This window comes from Nomascus leucogenys, chromosome 7b, assembly GCF_006542625.1.
Source record: "Nomascus leucogenys isolate Asia chromosome 7b, Asia_NLE_v1, whole genome shotgun sequence".
Taxonomy (NCBI): Eukaryota; Metazoa; Chordata; class Mammalia; order Primates; family Hylobatidae; genus Nomascus; species Nomascus leucogenys.
In genome coordinates this window covers 60,191,713-60,207,894 of record NC_044387.1, presented here as the reverse complement: position 1 = coordinate 60,207,894, position 16,182 = coordinate 60,191,713, and the positions used below count along the sequence as shown (strand labels likewise).

General features: G+C 51.4%; 1 protein-coding gene across 4 annotated transcripts in view; it reads right to left on the bottom strand.

Annotated features, from left to right (window-relative positions):
• Positions 1 to 16,182, bottom strand: part of SYN3 (synapsin III) — a 569,184-nt gene that overhangs the window by 17,327 nt on the left and 535,675 nt on the right. For 3 of the 4 annotated variants that reach the window (XM_030816170.1, XM_003258123.4, XM_030816171.1), the window contains exons 8-12: positions 15,453 to 15,595; positions 12,033 to 12,107; positions 7,796 to 7,898; positions 3,048 to 3,182; positions 2,092 to 2,179 (exon numbers count right to left, since the gene is read on the bottom strand). In XM_030816170.1, the coding sequence (XP_030672030.1) occupies positions 2,092 to 2,179; positions 3,048 to 3,182; positions 7,796 to 7,898; positions 12,033 to 12,107; positions 15,453 to 15,595 (544 nt within the window). The remainder of the gene's footprint in view (positions 1 to 2,091; positions 2,180 to 3,047; positions 3,183 to 7,795; positions 7,899 to 12,032; positions 12,108 to 15,452; positions 15,596 to 16,182) is intronic. The other variant, XM_030816172.1, reaches the window with a different exon arrangement.

Here is a 16,182-nt window from a genome sequence, read left to right as displayed (position 1 = left end):
TCAGACATAATGCTATTGTACACTTAAGAGACTACAGTATAGTGTAAACATGGCTTTTATATGGACCAAAAAATTTGTGCGACTCACTTTATTCTGATATTTACTTTATACTGGGGTGGTCTTGAACCGAACTGGCAATATCTCTGAGGTATGTCTGTACACAGTTGTGTACAATTATACAATTTCCCTTTTCTTAAAAATATCTTCTGCTTTTCCAGAAAGAGAAACACAGACAAGAAAAATGAATGGGGCATTTTATCTAAGACCTGTGGAAGAGGAAGCCATTTGGTGGCCAAGGTTGACTTTTTTCAGGAAGTAATGAATCTGTTGCTTTTAATAATAGTGACTGGGAAGGCCACAACATGATAGTAATGCCTTCTTTCTGAGATATAATTTATTTATTTTTGAGATGGAGTCTCCCTGTATTGCCCAGGCTGGATTGCAGTGGCACAGTCTCGGCTCACTGCAACCTCCGCCTCCTGGGTTCAAGCGATTCTCCTGCCTCAGCCTCCCGAGTAGCTGGGATTACGGGCGCACACCACCACCACCACATCAGGCTAGTTTTTTTTTTTGTATTTTTAGTAGTGATGGGGTTTCACCATATTGGCCTGGCTGGTCTCGAACTCCTGACCTCGTGATCCGTGTGCCTCGGCCTCCCAAAGTGCTGGGATTACAGGCGTGAGCTCCCAGCCTCTGATATGTTTTTAAGATCATTAAAAGATTGCAGTGAGACTGCCTGCTTTGGTTTCTTGGTGCACAGGTGCTCTGAAGCTCCACGCTGGTGCCAGAGCGAGTGTGCCCAGGAGGTTTTGATTGTAAGAGAGGATACGGGGCAGATTTCTCTCAAGACCTGCGTACAAGAATACCAGAGCAGCTGATACTCTTTGAGAAAGTTAGTTAGCCACTGCCATGATTGCTTTTCATCTTTTTTTTTTTTTTTTTTTTTTTTTGAGATGGAGTCTTGCTCTGTCCCCCAGGCTGGAGTGCAGTGGCGCAATCTCGGCTCACTGCAAGCTCCGCCTCCCGGGTTCACGTCATTCTCCTGCCTCAGCCTCTCCGAGTAGCTGGGACTACAGGCGCCCGCCACCACGCCCGGCTAATTTTTTGTATTTTTAGTAGAGACGGGGTTTCACCGTGGTCTCGATCTCCTGACCTCGTGATCCGCCCGCCTCGGCCTCCCAAAGTGCTGGGATTACAAGCGTGAGCCGCCGCGCCCGGCCCATCTTTTTATCAATAGTTTGTCCATTCTCTGATTAAAGTGGTGGAATGTAGTAATGCTGGAATAGATTCGAGGAGGAATTTCAATTGCCAAGGTTTTATAGATGATGTTCCATTTTTCTATCTTTCTTACTCTAGCTGGTTGACTCACAAATCTATCATCAGGCACCACTCATTGCTATGAATAAACACTTTCTAGGTTTGAAAGGTCTGAAAGGCCAGACTTGTAAATTTACCATTTTCTGCCTCCTTGGGCAGAGCCTCAACTTTTACCTCGCAGTAGAAAGGCTCATGCCTGTAATCCCAGCACTTTGGGAGGCCAAGGTGGGAGGATCACCTGAGGTCAGGAATTTGAGACCAGCCTGGCCAACATGGTGAAAACCCATCTCTACTAATACTACAAAAATTAGCTGGGTGTAGTGGTGTGCACCTGTAATCCCAGCTACTCAGGAGGCTGAGGCAGGAGAATCACTTGAACCTGGGAGGTGGAGGTTGCAGTGAGCCGAGATCGCACCACTGCACTCTAGCCTGGTGACAGAGCAAGACTCTGTCTCAAAAGAAAAAAAAAAAAAAAGAAATACTGACGTTTTCACTGTAGGATGGCTGGGAAAATAAAAGTGAGAAAATAGGTGGGACATTCCCTGGCACAGTGCTTGGTGCATATTAGGTTCTTAATAAATTAAGCTTCTATTTCCCTTCTCCTTTCTTGACTTTTTAAAGAGGTTGACCAACCCCATAGTCTCATTCATTCTGTGGATAAAGTATTCAGATGCATTTTCCCAGAGCCCCTTGTGGGAATCACATATGGATCCCTCAGCGCCTTTCAGCACCCTCACTGTACGCTTTCTCGCAGTGGCTTGTCCTGGGTCATACCTTGCGGAGGTGGGCGTGGCTGGGGCTGTCCTAGCTGAGGCCCCAGCTGGGCTTGCCCTGGGGACTTCGCTGATTTAGTCTGTGGAGCCTAGAGCAGAAGAGAAAAGAAGCCTGTTGGTATCACCACAGCCCTTTACTTCCTGGGTGAGAGGGCAGCATGTATGAAGATCTTTTTATCATTGAGAAGAGACTCGTACACATAAAGTGTACAGTTCTGGAGCGTACAGCATAGTGAAGTTCTATATGTGTGTACATCGGTGTAACCACTGCCCAGATCAAAACAGAGGACATTCTCCACAACGAAGCCTGCCCCATGCCCCTTCCCAGCCAGCAGCCCCATCAGTATAATAACTATGATTCTGATGTCTGTTATCATAGATTACTTTCTGTGGGGAAATTTGGGGTGGGAGGTGGAAGTTTGGGGACTTGCTTTTACATAAAGCTGGGGAGCTGGCAGATTCTTTGGAGAGCAGTCTGGTAATCCATGGTGGGAACTGTGGAGGGGAGGAGCGACGTGGGAGCTCATCGAGGTTGGGGGAAATGGGAGACACAATAGCGTCCATTGACTGGTTCCCTGAGAGCACACAGAGGGCTTGTGTGTCCATATGCTCTCGCACACGCACACACACACATCCTGCTCAGGCCCAGCACCGAGGGCACAGAAGGGACAGCAGTCAATCATCTCTGCCCACAGTGCCCAAAGGCCAATTGAGACAAGACTGTTCTCCCCAGGATGGTGAAGAAGGGAAGGGGCCTCTGAAAGCCTCCTAAATTCACCCACTGGGGCAGGCTGTGGAAGCTCTTCCCGATGTCTGGCCTTCGTCCACACCCCCATTCCTTCTCCCCAAGGTGGTTTCTTCCTGGGGGTATCCCCTTTGTATCCAGGGGCTCCCCATTTCCAGACAGCCTGGCATTTCTCATGGCTATAAAGTCTCCTTTGATCATGAGGGTCTTACCCAAGGTCTCAGGGGCGAGGGCGCTGTGCCTCCTGGCATCAGGAGCTGGCTCATTTTGGAGACAACAAGGTCTGCCATCAGCTGTCTGTCCTCTTCCACATGCTCTCCGATCAGCGGCATTGAGCTGTCCATTACCTGTGAGGAGGAAGGGAGCGCTGAGGGACCCCCATGCCGGGAGAGATGGCGGTTGGGCATCACATCCCAGAAGTGGGGGCTCAGGGCTCAGGACAGAAGTGACCACCAGATGGCGATGTCCTCCACGCAAATCACCTCCAGCTGGGACTGGCCGGCAGAGACACCAGTTCCCTTCGGTTCAGTCTAAACCACTCCCTGGATGTAGTTCAATTCGGCCCACGTTTGCTGGATGACAGCAATGCGACAAGGGCCAGGGAGCCTCTGCCGACGTTTTCTGTGCTTTTCTTTGGGGAGCCGCTCTCCGCCCCCTCCTTTCTCACCCTGGCCCCCTCCCAGGGTCGGGGCTGGCCACTTCTCCTTTGGCCCCAGGTCAAGGCTGCTTTCCACAAAGCAGAAACAGTAAAGGTGGGGGCTTGGTCATGACAAAAATATGACACGGGCTGGAGTTGACCCAGGGTTCAGAGGAAAGAGGGAAGAGGAAAGGCCTGTTTTCCCGGGCCCTGGCCAAACACAAGAAGGAAACGCGTTCCACAGGGAGCTGGGCTGTTCTCAAAGTGCTTCTATGGGGAGGAGCCTGAGGGATCCGAGTTTCCCCTTCTGCTGTTTTTACAAATAGAGCAACTGAGGCCCAGAGATGGGAGGGGACTTGCCCAAGGTCACACAGGCCAATGATCCACGTGATTCTCTGGGCATGGGAAGCTATGGGAGATCTGGAAGGGGTGTCTGTCAGGCCTTGGCACATCTGCAAAACAGCTGGCCGTGTCCCCCTCTCTACTCCACTGCAGGAGTCGGCGGCCTGCATTCACCCACACCACCCCATCAGACTCACCATCTTGTCTCCCCTGTTCCCACGCTCTGGACATATTAGGTTTTCTCTCTCCTCCAGGTTCTTGTGTAATCCCTCGACCCACTCCTTACCTGGCCAACTCCTTTTCACCCAGCAGGGAACAGCTAACTAGGTCTTCCTCCAGGAAGCCCTCTCTGATAGTGCAAGCTCTGACGAGCCACCTGACATCTGTATCCTGCTGTCCTCACCTGGTTTCACACTGGACAGCTTATCCACAGCACTGTCACCCCCTGCTTACTATGTCTCCACCACCAGACTGGGAGCCCCCAAGGTTAGGAATGGACCCTGTGTCCTGCTAAACAGGTGTGCCCTCCATAGATACCTGTTTAGTGGAGGAATAAGATAAGCCCAGCTCATAAGGATAAGGATACTAAGAAGCGCCGTATTTTATGGGGCACTTCCTATGTGCTACACACTATTCTAAGCATTGGGTGTGGAGGATCTCTCATAAACCTCAGCATAGCTCTTTGAGGCAGGTACTATTATCTCATTGTAATCAAGAGGAAGCAGAGGGTCAAAGAAGTGGCAAGGTCAAGGACACAGCACTGGCAACCCATGGTCCTCCCACTGCATCAGGCTACTTCCCACCAAGCATTGGAACAGCACACCAGGGTAGGAACTGAGAAGAGGGAACCTGGGTTCCAGGCTTGGCTTCTGCTGTGGATTTGCTCTGTGATCTTGGGCAAGTTTCTTTTCCTCTACCAGCCTATTTTTTTCCTCAACAGTGAACTGAGGGATCTGGGCAGCTGCTAAGGCCCTTCCAGCTGAGACTTGTAGGGATCTGTGAGTTTAAACACCCACTTTGATTAGGAAACTGAAAAGTTAGCTTAAGAATGTGAATACTGGCTGGGCGCGGTGGCTCACGCCTGTAATCCCAGCACTTTGGGAGGTCGAGGCGGGCAGATCACGAGGTCAGGAGATCAGACCATCCTGGCCAACACGGTGAAACCCTGTCTCTACTAAAAATACAAAAAAAAATTAGCCGGCCATGGTGGCAGGTGCCTGTAATCCCAGCTACTCGGGAGGCTGAGGCAGGAGAATCGCTTGAACCTGGGAGTGTCGGAGGTTGCAGTGAGCCAAGATCGCCACTGCACTCCAGCCTGGCGACAGAACGAGACCCCGTCTCAAAAATAAAAAAAAAAAAAAAAGAATGTGAATACTGCTTCTAGCAGGGTCCTGAGCTCTGCGCAGGTTGTACCTGGGACTGAGGCCTCTTGGATCCCAGCGCCCCGGACAGGGACAGTCTCTCAGTCACCACTGGCTGAGCTCTGACTGTGGAGTCTGCCGCGAAGGTACACAGGCTTCTTGCACCCTGCCTGTCCTCTCTCCCCCTGCCCCTGCCCACCCCATTTTATTCTGGTCTCTGTTTCCTACATTCCCTGCAGTGGAAAACAGCCACCGCAAGGAACCTGAGGTTCATTTTGGAATCCCCATGGTAGACACAGCCAAAGGAAGTGGCCACCCTGGTCTCCCTAGGGAAACATTTTTCCAGTGAGCAATGTCATTCCCCGGACAAGGTCAGAGAGGACAAGTTCAAGGGTCTTTTCCCCTGAGTATTTCACTGTGAGCCTCTTCACAAAACATTTCACACACATTTTCAGTTCTCACCACAGAGGTGGCTGAAGAAACCAGTATTCTGGGACCTCTTCTGCCTTTTTTTTTTCCCTTACTGGGGGAAAACACCTTTTATATTTCTGGTAACAAGCTTCCCATCTCCCCTGACCCCACTCCAAACTCAAAAGCAAAGGAAACAAGTCTGCAATGTTTCTGCGAGGAAAAATATCTGAAAAGCTATCTTTCATTTTTCCTCTGGAACATTCTTGGGAGATGTTTTCTTGTTTTTTGAAGTCCGAGCCCACTACTTTTACTTTTTTTTTTTTTTTTTTTTTTAATGTGAAAGGTCTTTTATCCCCAACCCTCTGAATGGCTAAACGCAGGAAGCCTGGGCCCATGAACACAGATGTTTTATTTTTTTCCCTAAGAGTGAAAGCTGAGACCCGGAGAGGCAGGGGCTCACAGGGGACAGAGAGACTGCTGGTGCAAGGGAGGAGCTGGCCTTTGGGGGTCAGGGACGTCCAGGAGCTCTAGGAGACAGGGCCCCTGCTCTTGTGTTTGCGGTTGTACTGTGTCCACCTGGCTTGGGGGCTGGCTCCCGGAGCAGCGGCTCAGTGAATAAACAAATGAGTGCTTGTGAGCCAAATCTGGGTTCATGTCTGGTGGTCCCCATGAGGGGATGCAGAGGCAGAAGGACCTGGTGGGGTCTCAGGAGCTGCCGTGCTAGGAGTTCTTGCCCCACCTCTGGGCTGAAGCTCCCAGGAAGGCGAGGGACCGGCTCCTGCAGGGAGCAACTGTACAGGTCAAGGAGTCTCTTCCCAGCCCCTTCCATGGCTCCTCCAAGTAGGGGCTACTTGGGGAATTTCAGGTGCGGTGGGAGCCAGAGGGAAGGCATTGCCGGGCCTTGAGAGGAGAGCTGTTCTCTAGAGTGGGACTGGGTCTGCTAATACAGATGCAGCTCTTCCTGCAGGAGCTTCCTGGCCTCTCTGGGGAGGAGAGAGGGGCTGTGTTCATCCTGGACTCCCTCCTCCTACCTCCAAGGCCTGGGCGTGAACACCCTCCTGGCATGACTGGGCTCCCACCCACTGAGTCACCTGGTCCTGCTCGGCCGTGGGCCGCTGGGGAGTGAGGCAGACATGAGGGATGGGAGGACCGGCTGGCTCCTGTGGTCACCCCAGCCATGTGCTTCCCATTAGCTGCCCACACCCCCGGGAGGGGACAGCCGCAGGGCTCTCCCTCATGTGTCCTGGCCTTGTGTCAGCACCGCCCATGGAAGGAGGGGGCTGGACGTGGCACTGGAGCTGTGAGTGTGGAAATGGGAAGTTATGGAGGACTCTGAGGCCAGAGGGGCCTTTTCAGGGGAAAGCAGTGGAGAGCCATGGGACATGGGGTGGGGGGGGCAGGGAACAGGAGTTGGGGAGGGGATGGGAGGGCTGTGGGACCATGAGAGACACTGGGAAGACATGGAGGAGAGGTGGGGTTAGTGGGATATGGGGAAACAGAGAGAGGAAGCGGCGGGGATGGGAGGGCTATAGGATTGGGAGAGGTGTGGGCTGCTGGAGGGCCTTGAGAGAGATTCCGGGACCCACAGCCCCTCTGTGAGCCCTCTCTTACCATTCTGTTTCCCTACATCTTTCCCTCTATTCGTGCCCCTGTACCATTCCATCCCCCTTCCAAATCCTCAGTGCTCTGCCACTGTTTCTCACCCTCTCCCCTGCCAGCCTGCACACCCCATGTCTATTATGTCCACGGCTGTATCCCCAGAGCCACACCCATGCTTAGCCCATGGGAGCCCCCTAAGGCCATGTTTGTTGAATGAACAAATGATGGACTGTCTGCATGGTGACCAAGGAAGGGTGCCCATTTTACATGCTTGGACACTGGGGAAATGGAAGGGGCCCCATGGGACAGTATCTTTCTTGTTGACCCTTGACCAGATGCCCTTTCCTTCTCTTAGGCCTGTGGGTTGGGGATGTTGTTAAACCTCGGGCCCTGAGGTCTCCCGACTCAGTTCCGAGTCCCCAGGCATGAAGCCTTTCGATGCCTCTGAGGGTGGGAAGGAGCCGCCAGAAGCAACTCACTGAGGCCTGGGTTGCGTGTGCCCTGGAGCCAGGACACAGCTGATGGTGCCAAAGACCATGCAGGGATTCCCTCCCCCTGGCACGCCTGCCAGGCTGGACCAGCCAGGAGGACTACCTGCTTCATCCCTCACCTCGATGATGTAATCTCTGCCATCCTTGCTGTGGACGGCCTTGACGGCACAGATGTCCAGGCCGCCAAACATTTCCGAGCAGCTGTCCACCCACAGCCTGTACCTGCAGGGACAGATGGACAGACAGTGAAGTGGCCTGGGAAAGTGGGGAAGCGGGTGGAGGGAGAGAAGTGGATTCACATGGAAAAACAGGCAAGGAGAGACAATGACACACACATCCAGACAGCGATGGAGAGAGACAGAGAAGCAGCGAGAGAGACAGAAAGATGGAGAGAGTCGGAGTCCAACACGCAGAGACAGAGAGGCAGGGAGAGAGGCAGGGACACACATGACAGTGAGAGAGAGACCCAGAGAAAGAACATGAGAGAGCCAGGAAGGAGGGGAGAGAGGCAGGGTGAGGGAGAGAAGGAACCAGAGTTGGGAGGTCTCCCCCGACCCCAGGACTTGCTGGCTCTGCAGTAATGGGGAGCTTGCCCTGCCCCAATCCGAAGTCATCCTGGACACCCAGCCACCCCTGTGTCCCTTTTCCCTCGGGAAAGCTGCTCCAAGGGCTCCAGAAATCCCTCCAGGCTGCCCTTCCAGTCCCAGCCCTGGCTGGGTGAGGCTGTGGAGGACAAAGGGTGCATTTTTCCCGGGACCCGGGGCGGGTGGGCTGGGGAGACTGGCAGGCTGCTTCTGCCTCGCCCAGGGGGCCTGGCCCTCTAGACCCACTGCTTTTGTTCCCTTTCCAGCCACTTGATGTCTGCAAGGCCAGTTTGCTTTGCTGGGGACAGATCTCAGCGCTGGACTTTGACCCTGCAACAAGGGGGTGGTTGTATGTGAAGAAACTGTTCCAGCTTTGCACTTAGCTTCCCCTGTGGGCTGGATTTGGGAGTCACAGGGGACTCTGTGTCAATGTTCTTGCTTCTCTCTCTCCAGGGTCACACGGGGCACGCCTACTCTCACATTGCTTTGCGTCTCTGAGCCATAAGTGCCGGGATGAGGAGGGACCGTGACTGGAATGCTCTTAGAATGGAGCCTCATCTCATCCACCAAAGCCTACTGAGGCCCAGAGAGGGAGGGCGGCTGGTCCAGCTCACACAGTAAGGCAGTAAGAACACCAGGATTACCTCGATCTCCTTGACTCCCAGCCCACTTTTCTCTTTCAGCTGTAGCACGGAGCATGTGAGATCATCAAATAAAAGGAAGGATGGAAACTCACACCCATGGAGCTCCTGCTATGTTCCAGGCATTCTGGGCCCGGGGGGCTGACTCCTCATTCCCTCGAATCCCAGCACAACTCTATGAGGAAGGTTTTCACCCATCTTACTGATGGAGGAACAGGCTCAGAGCGATGATTAAGTGATTGTACAGCTTCCAAATCCAGATCCTGTCTGATTCCAGATTCCAAGCAAGCCACCCTTCCTCTCATTCTGAAGGTGCCCCAGCCCATCCATTCTCAGCATGGGAGACCAGGGACCTACATTCTTGCTATTAATTCCTTAATAATTTTGGAGAAGCCTCTCCCTCTTATCATAAAATGGGAAAGCCTAGATCTGATTCTGGTTGTACATCAGAATCACCAGGAGAGTTAAATGCACAAACAGCCAGACTTGGAGCTCCACCCTATGTTAGAGTAATTTCTATAATTTTTTAAAGCTTTTCATGTGATTCTGATACGTGGCCGCATTTGGGGACAACCTTGGGTCCTTGGAGCTCGAAGAGTCCTCTGGGCTTTCTGATCAGGGTCCTCGTTTTCGGCCCCAGTGGCTGACTTGTGGGAGCCACACACTTAGGGTTAGCTGTGCCCTGAGACACACTCATAAATCAGGTTTCTTCTCAATGGAACGTGGAAATTTGAGCTGAGGTCCAGAGGCAGCTGTTTCCAGAGGCTGTTTTGAAAGGATGAACCTTGGGGTCCGCTGCTGGCTGCAACCCGTAGGGCACAGGCATCCCAGGGTCTAGGAAGGGGCTGCAGGCGTACAGCAGTGTGAGAGTGCTTGGAGAATGGGGAGGCCCTGCTCCCCTCCTGCCAGATGGGACTAGCACCGACCAAGTGACATCACTGGTTTTGCCCAGGAGTCAGGCCACCTGGCAAGCAGGCGAGCCGGGTGGAGGGTGGGGTCAGGCCCTGTGTATGAGTCCCTCTATGGATTTTGCTCCCGTGGAGATAGAACTGGGGATCTCTCCAGCCCAGACCCTGGACTTCCGCCTGTGGCTGGAAAAGGGAAAGTGGATTCCAGGCCTGGCCAGGCCCACTCCCATGGTAGGCTCCTCCAGGGATGGCCCATGCAGCCTGGGACTTGGCAGAGCCAGGGATAGGTGGCCTGCTGGGGACATCTGTGAGTGGTTCAGGAGGCACTGGGGATGGCTGGGCTCACATTCCAGTAGGGCCATAGAGAAGACGGCCACGACTGTCCCCTGAACACCTGTTGGGGGAAGGAGGTGACTGCCTCAGCCACGATTCAGTTGTGCCAGGTCATGAGTGCAGCCTCCAGGAGACTCATTAGCACAGGTGGGTTCCCAGGTTGAAGGTGGCAGCTGCCTCTGGGGTTGATGGGAAGGGCAGGTGCTCCTCCCTGCCAGGGGCTGGTTCTGGATTAGGTGCAGCCCTCTCTCATTCAGTCCTCACAGCTGCACTCTAACTTGGGTATTACTGCTTTCATTTTGCAGTTGAAGAAGCTCAGAAATCATGGGCATGCCCAAGGTCACACTCAGTCTTTGTTGCTGTAGGGGATGGTCCCACTCCAGTCTCCAGGGGTGCAGACCTGACATTGGCCTCCAATCACAGCGTTGCAGTGTCTTGGGCCATAGTGATTGGTTCAGGGATGGTCATGTGACCTAAGCCAGGCCAACCAGTACATATGGCTCCATTCTAGGCTTTGGTTGAAATGACTGGGAAACAGAAGTTTTCCTTCTTTTGAATCTGACACTGTGAGGATGAAAGCCTGGAGCCACTTTGTGCCACCATAAAATGAAAGAGCCTGCCTGGATGAAGCCAACACAGAAAGAAGCCGAACTTGGGTGGGCAGAGAAGGAGCCTTAAGGCCTTACCTGACACTGTATAGCTGGAGTCATCAGTGACATGAGCCAGTAAATCCCCCTTTTTGCGCAAACCAATTTGATTTGTGTGGTAGCCCTTGCAACCAATACAGAGTTCTTAGAGGGAAGGATTGGATTTTTTCATCCTTTAGTGCTCAGCACAACATGGCCTGCAGTAGGTACTCAATAAGTATTTACTGAACAGAGCTTTTTGAGCTCACAGCCCATGTTCTGTCCACTGCTATTGTGTGGCTGCTGGCAGAGGTCACAGGGCATGCAGGCAAGAAGGTATGTATATGGCAGGCCCTGAGACCAACTGACTTGGCCCTTCGGCCCTTCCCCTCCTTTTTTTTTTTTTGAAACAGAGTTTTGCTCTTTTTACCCAGGCTGGAGTTCAATGGCGCAATCTCAGCTCACTGCAATCTCCGCCTCCCGGGTTCAAGTGATTCTCCTGCCTCAGCCTCCTGAGTAGCTGGGATTACAGGCGCCCACCACCATACTTGGCTAATTTTGTATTTTTAGTAGAGATGGGGTTTCACCATGTTGGCCAGGCTGGTCTTGAACACCTGACCTCAGGTGATCTGCCCACCTTGGCCTCCCAAAATGCTGGGATTACAGGTGTGAGCCATCGCGCCCAGCCGGCCCTTCCTTAAGGGGGGCTGGCACACAGTGTCTAAAGGAAGAAAGACCAAAAAACCCTTTAGCCAGAGAGCATCCCTAAAACATGCATGATTCATGGGAGGTCAACCTCTCCCTATTCATATTGAGATGGAAGGACTCTTGAGAGAGAAGTGGACTCTCCAATATGCCTGGTCTCCTAATAATGCTTCCTTGCAGCTGTCAGAGCACAGGAGGGACTGGCCAGGGCTTCCTGACCTCTTCCTATAGCAGCTGGTCAGGGCTGGAAAGACCTGGGACTTTGGAGTCATGACAGCAGGGTTCTACTCTCAGCTCTGTCATTAATTAGCTCTGTGATCCTAGACAAATCACTTCCCCTCTCTGTTTTCTTTTCCCATCTGTAAAATGGGGTTATTTTAATACCTGCCCTGTAGGTTGTTGTGGGCAGTGAAGATGATCATGCCTAGAAAAGTGCTCTGTGGATGGTGAGGCACTGGATGGAGGGCGGAGTGGCCTTCTTTTCAGGGCTTTTAGTTGCATTCCCCCTTCAGCTCCTACCATGGCCAGTGCCTCTCCCTACACCTCCTTTGTCTCTTACCTCTCTGTCATGGCCACCTGCTCCAGCATGGCAGAGCCTGTGTTGGCCTTCCAGTTCCCAGAGATGGAGGTTCTCCTGTACCAGAACAAATAACACATTGAGGGAATTAGGGACCCTCGTCACTGATCTGCTTTCCTTCTTTGCTTTGGCTGTTAGGAGGCTCTGATTCAAATAACTGGCTCACGTAATGGCATGTATTCTTACGTACACGCCTTGTCTTCAATTATATTTTCCTATGTTTATTTCCCTTCATGCTGTTTGCCTTTTTTATTTGTTGGATCTTGGGTATTGTTTTCTAAGTCATCTTTGAAATTGAAAGATTAAATTTAAAAATGCCTACATCATCTGATGAAATCCCCCAAATTTTGGCCTGTTTTTGAGGAGAATGAGGGCAGTGTGTGTAGCCCCTGGTGATTCTGGAATATTTTGAGGGCCCCAAAATGTTAGAAAAGTGATCCTTAGAGAGAAGTGACTACTTTTCTCTGGTGAAGATTAGGAAGGCCTTCTGGTCTCTGACTGTCTTGCCATCCTTCTCTGTTTCCTTGCCTTTTCTGCTCCAGTAACAACCGACCTCATCCTTCAGGTTTTAACTGACATACGACTTCCTGACAGCTAACCTTCCACAGCAAAAATAGACTGCCAGGTACTACACCCTACACTAATGCTCAGTAATGCTCATCTCCCTTCTGATGACTGCATTAGTGTCCTCTCTTCTCTGATGGAGGGGAATCCTGAGGGTAGGGGACATGTTTAACTTCATCCCCTGTATACCCAGTATCCAGTGGGACCTGGCAGGTAGTAGATGCCCAGTAGGTACCTACTGGGTGAGGAACTGTGTACACTGGGGGAGAATCCAGACAAGCTACCTATCACTAACGATGCATCTGGCCTCGGCAAAGGCTGAATGAGTTTAAGCACAGTGGTGGAGGTAAAGCTATTTGTCTTATGGTCAAGGGAAGGTATGTGGTTGAGATCAAAGGGTGAACTGGGGAGAGGAATTGACACAAAAATGTATCATTGTAAAAGAGAAAATTAAAGTAAAAATGCTGAGAATAGATGCCCACCAGGAGCCATAAGGCACTGCACCGTAGTTGGCAAGGTTGTTTCCCATGGAGCTACAGGTGAACAGTTCTGAGACTGGGCACATACACTGAGATGGAACCAAAAAAGTAGATAGATGGTGGATGGGGGAGCCGGATTTTTCTCTGTTGGAGTGGGAAGTTATAGATTAGCAATCAGGAAAGGCTAAAATGAACCAAGTGGTACCGGATGAAAGTCAGGGACATCCATAGGACTCTGTTTAGCTTCATAGGGGTGTGGATGGGAATATATAGAAAAAATTATGGATATATGTGTATACATGGGTAAGGATACACACATATACTTCCTTACTGTGTCTGCTGGGACTTAGAAAGAATGACAGCCCAGTAGCAACAAGCACAAAGGCCCGAGTGCAGGGCAAGGAGTGGGCCAGAGAGGAGGTTGAATGGCCGGGGAAATTCTACACTGAAGTCTGACACGAACCCCCTCCTTTGGAGATGGGCCAGCCCAAGGTCCAGGAAACTCGGTAAGTAACGACAAAGTGGAGCTGTCAGGCCAGGGAGGCTCAGCAGAAAAAATGCTGCAATGAGGTAATCCTCAAGAAAAAAAAAAAAACTGGGACAAGGTGTCGTCAATGTCAAGTGGAAGCTCAAACAATGAAGACAGGAGGGAAATGATATCATGGCTGAAGGCAGGGGCCTCAGGAATGCACTGGAATGGGCCATAACTCAGAGGGGGCAGGGAGGAGGTGATTTTATCACCCTAAGGCCATCTGAGAGCAGTGGCAGGTCTGGCCTGCCTCATGGGAGGAAGAGGTTGATTGGTGGAATAGGGCAGAGTTACTCCTTGAGAATGAGCTCCATCCCTTTCCTGGGAATACTTCCTTCTAGGGCAACTGCCTGCACCTCCTCTAGTTTCACAAGCAATGACAGGGCACAGTAGTTACAACAGAGATGATATGGCCCATCAAACCTAAAATTACCACCTGGCCCTCTACGGAAAAACTTTGCTGACCTTTGGTCTAGGCAATCCAGGTAGTGCAAAAGCAACCACAGGCAATCCATAAATGGGCGTGCACGGCTGTGATCAACAGAACTGTATTTAGAGACAGGTGGCAGCTGGATTCGGCCTGTGGTTGTGGTTTGCCAACCCTAGCTTAAAGCACAAGCTACCCACACAGAAGCCTGTGGATGGAGGGACTTTCCAACTGTCCAGGGCTAACCCTTGCAGTCCTCAGATATGGAGTCCTGCACACAGTCGGTACCCCATAAATTCTTGGCAACCAGGCAACGATTGGCCCTCTGGGGTCTCATCATTTCAAGTGGAACTAACAATAACATTCCAGAGTGAAAGACAGAGGGCTTGGAGCAAAGACCTCTCCCAAGAACGAGACAGTCGGCCTATTCCATAAGCCCCGTTCATCCTTATACCACAGCCCCATGTAATCCATCCTTTGTTGAACCACCTCTAGGGTGGAGGCGGGCTGCTTTTCTCTGCCTGGCATTCTTTCCTTTTCCTTTAGATTCAGCACCTCTGTTTCCACTGCATGCCTTCATGATGGGACTCTCCATACTGGTTTTCTGCTTTTCTCTAATCAATAAAATACGATCAAAGTTGGACTAATCAGTACTTTTCCCATGGAATCACAATCTTGAGTTAAGCCTTGAAAATGACTAGGGCAGATTCATTTACCAGTGGGGATGCCATGAAAATTGTTTATTATTATTTCTGGCTGCCCACATTCCTGGAGCTACTCTGTATCCAATGTTTCTGAAATTGATAATTGAGTTGGGAGATTTTTTTTTTGTTTACTTTTTTAAAGTTTCTGATAAGCCATGGTTTTCTAGTAAATTCCCTTTAAAACCCCATTAAGTTAATGAGATGTGGTTTCTGTTGCTTGCAGGCAGAGAAATCTGGTTTACGTAATCTCCTAACTGGTCTTATTGGCTTCAGAGAAACCGTTTTGCAGCTCACAGCCTCATGGTCACCTTTATATAAATACAGATCAGGTCCTTTGCTCAGAAGAGAAGAGAAAAAAAAATCCAAAACCCTCAGCAAGGTATTCAAAGCCCTCCTTGATTTGTCCCCAAATTTCTCTCTCAAAGACATATATCCTGTGTGTACGTGCAGTTCCCTAGACATGCCAAGCACCTTTCTTGCTCTGGAGGAAACAGCCCTTGCTTGGTAGACAGATATCTGCCCAGGGATAAGCAGTGACTGGACATCAGCCCCTCAGCCACACTGGCCAGAGAAGAAGGGCAGTAAGGAGACAGGAAGGAAGATAATGATGCACCTTTGGGTGCAGGAGACAGCGGCTGGACATGCACCTCTGGGCTCCCTTCCTCCCACACTCCCCCAGCCCCTGCCCCAGAGACTCACATGTAAGCCTTGTAGTTGGATCCAATTTTCTGGACGCGGATGTCGTACTTGGAGTCGATGAAGGCCTCGGTGGTGGCATAGGTTTTGGCCATGGCGACCACGCTGGTGATGTCCTGGAAGTCAAGCTGGTTTTCCACTTTGATCTGTGTGGGAGGACGAGGGGGATGAGTGCCACCCACCTCGCGTTCACTGAGCCCACCCCATGCCAGGAACAAGTGCTCTGTCTATAGACACGAATTCCCTTCAGAAGGTCACCTGCTGGCAGGGGAGACAGACACCAGAAGCAAATCATTCCACCACACACCGTGCAAGCTGCAGAGAGGAAGGGAGCAATTCCGCTTGCGTGGTCGAGAAAGCTTTACAGAGGAGGTGAGCTCTGAACTGGGTTTGGAAGGATGAACACGTTTCAGATGGATGAGATAGTGGGGCCATCCTCCAGAGATGCACAAGGAAGCCACAGTGGAGGAAAGGGCAGGTGGTGCAGACTCGCTGATGGGGGATGCGGCACCGGCCATCAGGGAACAGACTGTGGAGGGCCACAGTCTCTGGGAAGGAGCTAGGATTTTTAGCCTGAATTTTCTGGAAAGCCACTGAAAGAGGGAGTGAAGTTTAAACAAGGAAATGGCATAGTTTGTGTTTTAGCGAAATCACTGAAGCAGTTGTGTAGAGGATTGAATGGAGGGGTGTGATATGAGACACAGACGGACCAGTTAGGAAGAAGGGAGCGTGC